Raw genomic sequence first — 9,664 nt, 5'->3', positions numbered from 1 at the left:
AATGATATTATTAATTATGTGTCAGGTCACCAAATATCTGCTCTTTGCTTGAGTGAGGATACAGGGATGCTTTGTGTTTAGTGTAGTGTTCTACTGCGTGTTGTTCTGCTCCACAGCCACTAGGGACACTACTACTGTAACTGCTAGGGTATATCCCGTGGGTTTGCAGGCACAGTACTGGTTCCTGTTTTGTCATATTAGTAGCTGTTAAATCCAAGCCACCTGCTGTGATTGGCTGTCCTCCAAACAGAGTGGGGACATTTTCTGATACATGTCTGGTTTTACAGGTTAGGCTTGGAGACCAGCGTTCCAGATAACGGTCTCTAAAAAAGCATTGTGTGTGTATTTTACAATGGGACTGGAACGCCTCTTTGGGGCCAGGTTGTGGTTACTGAGCTGCTATAAGGAGGCTCACCCATTTTTTGACATATCATCAAGTGCTCAGTGACCTTTGTGAACCCTCTGGCAGTTAGCTTTGGACCATTTAAGATTATTCATTAGACTTTATATATGAAAATATAATTTCAGTAGTTTCACTTACAGTTTAACCTGCAGGGCAGTCTATTAAACCTAACATGCTTTTCTTTTCTAGAGTCTAGAAGCACAGTCACCACTAGCACAGACACAAGGTATGTTCCTCAATGTGTTTATTGAGTAGCGGAGGACGTCAGCTCGTCCTGGTAGCCACGCTGAAGACTTCGCACATAACAACAGGCAGATCACAGCACACTCACTCACAACCACAGCCTCTGTGTGTACATGTGTGTCCACCACAGGTCACTGCTAAAATGAAAGGAAAAACTTGAAAAGCAGTTTAATGTTGCTGTTCTTGTGATAATTTGGCACTAAACTATGTTGAATACTTGTTTCTTTTATTTTGGCAGCTTCCTGTATGTGTTATGCTGAAACCCTGGGACCAGGCTAACTGGAGGTGAAGAAAGGCCTGATCTTCATGCTGATGGCCTTGAGGGAGTACCAGCTGCCCTTCCAGTTCATCCACACAACGCCGTCATCGGTGCCGTGCTTGGCCATTTGGCGAGTGTAGGCTCCACCCATGTAGTATCGGCCATTGGGATTGGCAGAGTGGCAGCGATTGTACCACCAGCCGCCTCCATCCTCCCTGGAGCACTGTTTGGTAGGATCTCCAGGGACCCTGGTCAAAGCAAACAAGGACAGAATGGTGTGAGGTACCTGAAGACTTGGACTTAAAAAAATGGCTGCATGGAAACAAATACTCCTAAAATCACACCTACCACTTGTCGTTGTCTCTGTCGAAGGTGCTGAACATCATGCCGGTATGTATCGTCATGGTGCGGTTTACACCAAAGAGCTGCAAGGCTCCATCCAGCAAACAGTTGCCAGCGGTACCAGAGTAACCATCAACCGCCAGCATATAGTTGGACGTGTCTGACTGGACGGTGAACTGGCGATACTGGGCGTGGACCTAAATAACAATGGACACCACCTGGGTTTGACTCTAAACTCAGAGAAGTGAAAACTCTTAACATTATAAGTCCAATTTTGAGGGTGTTTACTGATTACAAACCACATCTTAGCAAACAAAAACATCTAAGAGTCAGTGCCAATTATGAGTTTTATATGAATACATTAAGAATACCAATGCTTTAAATTGAATTTTAAAAAAGTTGTTACTAATCAGTAACAAATGCCCAAATTAATGTCAGAATGAAAACAAACAGTGTTAGATTATCGTTACTCAGTGGTGCTGGGTTATTTAAGATCCAGAAGGTCATCTGTTTGGAGTACTCCTTCAGGTTCACTCAAAAAGCAGCGAATTCTTACATTTTAGAATCAGAGGTGTTTGGCTTGAAAAATGACAGTTATCAATAGTTAGACATTTTCTATTGATAAAGTACCAATTTCCACTGTAGCTGGAAACCCTGAGGACTCACCTTGGCTCCTGTCCAGTCCTGCATCTGAATAAGAACCTCAGTGGGGTACATCTTGGTCAGCTGACTAATGCGGTCATTGCCCAACCAGTATTCACCTGTCATGTGATGAAGAAGACGGGGACATTAGTCAGCCACATGTCGCTGGTGGTCATGAGTATACAGGAGACAGCTGAAATTAGGAAAGTCCTAAGACAAGATGCCTTACCAGGAGTCTCACAGTGACCTTTGCCGCCATCGAAGGCAATGTTGCCGAAGCCACGTCGATATTCGTCCCAGCGTCGGCCGAAGTCGACACTGCCATCAAGTCTGTTCTGGATGAGAACCCATCCTGGGAAAACAGACTGCCACCTTTACCAAAGGCCTTTAACATCAAAATTCCTTACACAGTAAACACACAATCACACTTAAAACTTAAATGGTGCAGGTCAGCGATTCACAAGGTGAGAGAAAATCATGGTGCGGTGACGGGGGCATCTGGATGCTAACGGTGAGGGCTAACCAAGCAGGTGTATTAAGACATTTCATGCTTGTGTAACAGATGGAAATAAGACAATTAAGAAAGTGATGCTTCCAGCAGCGCCTCATCTGGGGAGAGCCAGCAAGAGGCTTCAACTTGACGATAAGAGCCACAGGTCTTTTTAACATGATTATATTTTCACCTCCGTTCTGGGTGGTCTGATCACAGAAGACTTTGTACGGAGGGTAGGAGGCATCAGGCTGGATCAGGTACATCTGGGAGTCTTTTCCTCCACGACGGAAGATGTCCTCGCACTCCTTACCTGAATCACACAAGAGAAGACGTTTTTAGAATTAAGAGCTTTTTTGATTTCTAGCTTTACTGTGGTACTGCTGGGTTCTAAAGACTGACTGACTGCCAAGGTATCTACCGATCAGACCTCCATGATATTTGGTTTAGCCCCAGGTCAAAGGGTGGTCACACAGGGTAACCCCCAACCTATCACACATTTAAAGGACCCAGAGGATGAACCGTTGCTGCTTTGAGAATGACTAAGCCATCAGTATGTTGTTAGTTTCCTCCAACGTGTTCACAGGAACAGGGCCTGACTTACCAGACACCACCGGTATGGGACATTTGGTCTTGCATGGGTCCCTGCACTCATCTCTCTGGATCTGGATGGCCTTCTCCAGCCTCTGGATCTTCTGCCTGATCTTGTCTAGGACCCCCTGAAGCCACGACACATCTAAGTACATTACTATAGGAGTATTTGTAGTCGTTTCGTTAAAAAAAATAAAATACATTAAAAACATCAATCAATAAACATACTAATTAGAAGGAGTTGATGTGGCTGCGAGTACATTTATCTGACACATTCAAAATTTTAGATGACATTGACAAACGTGTCCTGTTTTTTGCACATGTCAGCAGTGACTCACGTGTAGCACCCTGATGGTGGAAGGGAAGAGCATGTCCACCGTGTCCTTGATGTAGGCGTGTTGTACCTCCACTTGATCAGTGTACACACCCACCACCCTGCTGTTGCCTGACAGGAGGAAGAGGGAAAAAGGGAAGGATAAAATTCTCTGTGCACATTTCCACACAAAGAAAATGATCAAGTATCCCTGACATTTTACTGAAGTAATATAACATCTGTGTGCATCTGAAGCTTTAATAAAAACAGCTCCCTGGTATCTGAACTGGGCTCCATACGCCCAGTCGGCCCATTCTCTAGTTCATACATGGCTATAACTGGTCTCACCGTCGATGACTGCCTGCCTCTCCCTCAGAGAGGTGGACATGCTGATGACGTAGTTGTAGATGCTGTTGGATGATCTGGACAGCTCATCCACCTGAGGCTTGAGTTCATTAATGCTCTGTGAGAAACAAATGCAAATCAGTGTAAAAGGAAATAGAGCACAGGTTGATCCCAGTGTTCTGTCAGCATCAAAATAACAATAAGGCAAGAAATCAAAGCCGGTTCCAGTCTGATCCGTGCTCCATTCAGCTCCTCTGACAAGCACTGCCCACTGTCCTGCTAATAAAACATTTAAATGAGCTCTCCTTCAGTGTAATCCAGTAAATCAGCTTCATTTACCGTCTTGACGGTCCTCTCTTGCTTCAGCAGTGTGGTCTTCAGGTCACAGCCAGTGGGACACAAAACACCCTGGTGGACAGAAACGTCTCAGATCAGTTTGTCTTTGGCTAAAACACAGTCAAACCTGGTCTCTTTATCCTCATGTTCTAACTTTGCCATCACTCAGAACAGTCAGTGTGTTTTTCTGTTTGCATGTAGATTTACTGGTGGTTCAGAATACTTTGTACTTTTCACAATAGCTCTGATCGATTTCTAAAACTGCCTTAAAGGCAGCGACTCATTTTACTTTATCTACCGTCAGCATCAAAATGAACTTGCAGAAACAAATGGACTGCTGATGGTTTTAACAGCATCCCAGACCAGCAGCCACCTGGAGGAAGGACTCCACAGACCTACGCTGTGCTGTTAAAAAGCAACAATGTAGCATCTGTGCTGTTGGAAGTTACTGAGCTAGCACATGTCAAAGCAGTGGCGGGGTTGTCCTACCATCTCCTCTGAGGCATGTGTGCATCCTCCGGCCTCCGGCTGCTCCCCCTTCTCCTGCAGGTGTGACCCTCCAACTGGAGCCATGGTGGGACGGCCACGATAGCTGGACAAAGAAGAAGAGACACTTCACTAACATGTCAGACACATGGAGGACACTGTCAGACCTCATCTTTAACCACACCAGAGGCGTCGTCGGTCCACAGTCCCATCTTAGTTAGACAAACTTAAGAGCATTCAAACATTTTTTACAACTACTTGGACGCCATGACACTTAGTCAGAACAACAAGGTCATAAAGACATCAATGTGTGAAAATCTCTCTTATATAAACCAAACTCCTGAGCATCTTTAAGCTTATATTTGGATTTTTATTTTGTAATTTTAAATATAGGTTCTAATGGCTTTCATCCTGTTTTCTTATTTGTTAACTCATGTTGTTTTAAACAGAAAAAAAGATTTTAAAACCCACTCCAATGACATTACACACAGAGAGGAGTGGAGTGAGGTATCAGGCCGCCACTCAAAGCTGACAGTGACCTGAAGGGCCTGCATCCTTTTCATAAACTCAAATATTACATTTGTATTGTAATATTAAAAACTATTAAAAACAGATTTACCAGAACCACCTTTACACATATCAGTTAGAATATCTATCCAGAATCGACAGATTTGATTTTTACTGGGAGTTTTTAGTTTGGCTCATGTCCCACCCACTAACATTTATGGCCTATGCTACAAACAGCCACAAGGGGGCGATCGATCCGCGGTGGCTTCACTTCCGGGAGCTGTCACGTCCTTCAGCTTGTCCAGTCTGACGACTGTACTTTTGACTTTGTCTGCTGGTGGAAGGTGACTACTACTCCAGTAAATCCAGTTGATTTGCGTATCATCAGTATGCGCACTGCATTTCACAGGCTGGACACTTTTCTCTAACAGATGTAGTTTTCCCACTAACTTTGAAGATTCAGACTTTAGAAACAGATCATATAACCAGATTCTCCACTAGCACATAGGCCTACAGTCATAAAATAAATTCAGGAGGCCTAGTTAGCTGCACCTTAACAGCTACAATGTTAAAACACCACTAGCACGAACTGGACAACAGAAGGAGCCCGTTGAGAACTTTTACTGCTGGTGGTGCATTTTATTTACTTAAAGAGGGGCTGTTATTTAAGGCTACTTATACCTAGGTAAAAGATCTTTATACGCTGCATGAGAAAACGATTTGTCAGTCTTCTACTTGCGTGAGCGTGGCTTACTTGCCGCCGCTGACAGGAGGTGGGACATAGCGGCTGGGGGTGTAGGTGTCCCGGGCCTTATCCAGCGGACGGTGACCACGAACGCCTTCCGCTACCTGGGAACCCAGAGGAGGCAAGAGGTGATGAGAGTAATAAAGAACAACATCCCAAATGAAATAAAATGAACCACAGCTGCTGTACGTACTGTTCCCTTCTCTGCTGGCAAGTCTGTGGTTTCCTGTGGGACACAACAGGATCTTCAGGATGTTTGAAGGTAAATGTAAAACACCTTGCCATTCAGTCTGATGCCAAGCTTTGGAATCTTAATTTTACTTTTAAATTTCACTAGGTCAACAGACTCCAGACTCACCGTGTCATCTTCATCGTCGTCCAGATTAATCTTAGCCCAGGCCACGTGCACGCACAGACACAGTAAAAGCAGCCTCTTCATTGTCCTCTGTCAAATATGTTACTTCTGTCAGACTCTCGTCCCTCGCTCCCTGTGTGCTTCTGCTCCTTAAACCCAATATGACACCTATTTATCCCCGTCTCTGTGCCAGTGGATGTCCTCCCCCACTCGTATTGATCAGCTCAGACCGGTCAATAACTGCAGGGGCAGTTTGCTCAACCTGAGTCACAGCCGAAAGGTTGATCTGGGTGAAAAGGGCAGAGTCTCCTGATCAGTCAGGATTTGTTGAACACACCATGTGTCAGCGGTTTCCAGTCACCCACATGGGCCAGAGCTTAAAACCTGGCAGGTGCTGAAAGACATCACATCCCCAAAGGGTCAAGAAACTAAGAAAAGTCATGTTGTTTTAAAAGCAAACTTTACTTTAAGTGAGTGGTTTTGAGTAGTTTTCATAAATCAAGTGTTTGCAGAGTAGCACTGTGTGTGAGGTGCCAGAGCTGCATAAGTTTGGGTCAGCTGCTTCTTGCCAGGGCTCCGTGGCTTCGTTGGAGCTCACATTGCCTGGTTTTTATCTGCTCAGACACCTTTTCTCTTTGCTACCTAAATGTTTACCATTTTAAAGGGTGACTCTAGTATTTTTGAGTAAATCTGACGACTTTGACACAACAATAAAAGGATCCAGTGTTTCTCAATCAGACTGGTTCCCGGCAGCGTGGAGAGGACTTCATCCCTTCCTCAGTCAGACTGTAGAGTCCTGGATTTACTGACAGTAGATGTGCACATATGTAGCTCACACCCAAACCAAACGGATCATTCGGTGCTTCCTGTTTGAAGAACAGCAGCTGAAACTGATGTGACCCGGCAGCACAAGCTGTGAAGTGGTTTCCTACGATACCAGGTCACCAAACCATCTGGAGGTTAATGCTGACCAGGGGTTTTTACTCATGACGGATTCTTTGGAGCTTTACACAATTATTATAACGTCCCCTTGTTATTAGAGTGACATTTGTCTGTGAACATGTTGTTTCTGAAAACAGAGTCCGTCGCTGTCGGGAAATGAGCACGATGAAGCAACTAGTCCGAGTCCACAAGGGCACGTTGTGAAACCACAGGCCTCAACACAAACATGAACAAACACACACTTGTTTTACTGTAGTAGTGTGGACATTTTATTCACTTATTGGCATCGATGCTTCTCTTTGACTCTACCAGGTGCTGGAACATTATCTTTTATGTTCATATTTTGTGTTTTATGCACGTCAAATAGTTTTACACCTATGTAGAAAAACCTTAATTTAATTCTTTTTGTGTCCAAAACCTTCTCTGCTTCATGTTTAGGTGCAGTATATTTTTATTGATATATTGTTGACCGTTTTATTCATATTCTACTTACACTGTTGCATTGTGTGGCATTCATGTGGACGGCAAAGTAAGAATTTCAGTGTACAGGGGAAACATCTTTCCTAACTGTGCATATGACAAATAAACACTTGACCATTGACTTCTTGGCAGCTAGCATGACTGCATTTTAATCAATGCTGAGGGAAATCAAAGAGAGAACACCACGTTTGTTCCACTGCTTGGCACAGACCAACAGCCAGGTCACATGGGTCGCAGTGGGAGGTGAACCACATCCGGAGTCGACACAAAACCTCTACAAGGTTTAACATTTATTGATTAAATGCAACAACAAGAAGGAAGAAAAGAAAAGGTTTTGATTGTTAGGTGCAGCGTGCGTTTGCTTTCGGTCGTCAGGCAAGAGCTGGGAATCTCTTGGAGCAAATGAAAGGAAGAGTCTCGTTGCAGGGGGTGTGGTACCACTTCAGTTCAACTGCAAACAAAAGAGAAAGAAACTTGTCAAGCTGTAAATCAGACCCCTCACAGTGGAGGGAGCTCTGGCCTGATGTCTGTCACTGGTAGAAATCTTCTGCTTCCAGTGTGGAAAGAGTAAAACCTTTCGAATGTTTGCATGCAAACACGTGCATTTATGTGCATGGCTCGTTTATTACCTTCAAAATTGATCTTCAGACAGTTGGCGTCGCCCTCGTCACTGCCCTCGTCACTGTTGTGTTCGTAGCAGTTGTTATACTGAAACTCTGAGCCGTCGGTCCACATCCAGTGCCCGTGCTAAAGATAGATACACAAACACAATGTGCTGCAGGACTGACAACTGGTTTTACAACGAAGCTAAACAGAAATGAGCCAATCAGTTGCTGTCTGTCATGGTTTATGATGCGCTCTGTTATTTGGTCCTAGTATCCAACTGCAGCCCCAAAGCTGTTTAATATGATCAGTGGTATCTGAGTAAGCATGCAGCTCTTCTGTAGCCGTATATCACTGACCACAACAGAACAATAGCCTGAAATATCTGTCATAACGGTTTGATACACTAAATTTCAGAAATGTCAGTAACGTGCTACTGTTTATGATCAGTGTAGAAATTAAATTCTCAAATATCGATGTCAGATCGATACCATATCGGTTTCTAGTTCACAGCAGAACTGGGAGGACATCTGCTGATTGCAGAAACAAAATCGACAAGATTTTCATACATGAACGGCATCAGAGCCTCCGATCCAGGACTGGGGGAAGGTCTCAGTGTCTCCTCTGGTCAAAGACGTGATGAAGCGATTCTCCTCGTAACTGTGGACTGAGGCCAGGTTGCCCCTGTCAAACTGACAGTAAATCTGGGGGGAACAAGAGAAAGAGTTCAGAGGATGCGAGCTGCTCTGTCACAGCACTCGGACACCGAGCGTGTAGATGTTTGATGTTTCTGTCCTTGTCCTTTCGTCAGTCCCCACCTCAGCCTCAATCCAGGTCTTTGGGGTTTCGATGAAGATGAAGCACCTGTCTCTGAAGCGGGTCCAGCCGGCGGGGCAGGGGAGTAGTTCACCTACAGAACATGTGTTGGATGTAGTTTAGTGACCTGCGAGTAGCACAGCTGACAGTTTCATCACCACTTTGACTCGCGTTATGTCGGTGCAATGATGTGCAGAAGGTTTGAGCCCAGTTCAGCTGCTTTTGTTAATTCAAAGGCTTCAAAGCAACAACTTGTGTTTAGACTGTAGCTGTGTAGAAACAACCAACGCCTGTGGTTCACGTCGTGGTCGCACTGATGTTTACTACAGCGTGATTCTTGTTATCAGAGGGAACCAAACTGCATTTAAACTCCACTAAAGTGTAAATGACCTTGTCCGGTAACGGGGTTACCGACGAGCTGGTGTTAAACGGTTATTGTTCTAACCCCCACCACGTCAGTGGCTGAGGTTTAAAACTATTTATATGCTTTTAACACAATAAAAACATTTAACAACGACCTCAGTCAATATTAGATCACAAAATTCAGCAGTATTCTACAATGCAAAGAAACAGACACAGTATGATTGAAGTACATAGAGGGATGAAGTATTACAAGCTTTTCACTGGCAGTAAAACTAGTAAAACTAGTAAAACTAGTGGGCCTGTGCTATAAAAAGTACTTCATTGCAACCCAAAGTCCTAACTCTTAAGTATACTTTCAAGTAAAAATACAAAATTACAAGAAGTAAAATGTAGTTTTGCGTGT

The 9,664-nt window shown here is 44.2% G+C and overlaps 1 protein-coding gene across 1 annotated transcript; it reads right to left on the bottom strand.

Annotated features, from left to right (window-relative positions):
* Positions 1-672: 672 nt before the first annotated feature.
* On the bottom strand, positions 673-6,173 carry fgb (fibrinogen beta chain). Its single transcript, XM_020622178.1, has 13 exons — positions 6,061-6,173; positions 5,896-5,928; positions 5,712-5,806; positions 4,454-4,556; positions 3,968-4,036; positions 3,632-3,746; positions 3,309-3,415; positions 2,984-3,098; positions 2,573-2,692; positions 2,119-2,241; positions 1,914-2,008; positions 1,254-1,444; positions 673-1,153 (listed from the first exon to the last, which is right to left on the bottom strand). The coding sequence occupies exons 1-13, from the start codon at positions 6,139-6,141 to the stop codon at positions 922-924; spliced, it is 1,479 nt and encodes a 492-aa protein (XP_020477834.1). The 5' UTR covers positions 6,142-6,173; the 3' UTR covers positions 673-921.
* Positions 6,174-9,664: the final 3,491 nt, after the last annotated feature.

The sequence above is a fragment of the Monopterus albus genome, unplaced genomic scaffold, assembly GCF_001952655.1.
Source record: "Monopterus albus unplaced genomic scaffold, M_albus_1.0 scaffold274.1, whole genome shotgun sequence".
NCBI classification, from domain to species: Eukaryota; Metazoa; Chordata; class Actinopteri; order Synbranchiformes; family Synbranchidae; genus Monopterus; species Monopterus albus.
Note: the sequence above shows the minus strand (reverse complement) of the source record. Positions and strands in the feature narration are given on the sequence as shown.

Bases quoted from the DNA above. Each gene is read 5' to 3' on its own strand.
- fgb (XM_020622178.1), bottom strand. From the start codon at position 6,141: ATGAAGAGGCTGCTTTTACTGTGTCTGTGCGTGCACGTGGCCTGGGCT. The intron at 4,557-5,711 runs GTAAGCCACGCT...TTCTTTGTCCAG, and splicing joins CCTCCTGTCAGCGGCGGCAA to CTATCGTGGCCGTCCCACCA. The intron at 2,009-2,118 runs GTAAGGCATCTT...ATCACATGACAG, and splicing joins AGGTCACTGTGAGACTCCTG to GTGAATACTGGTTGGGCAAT.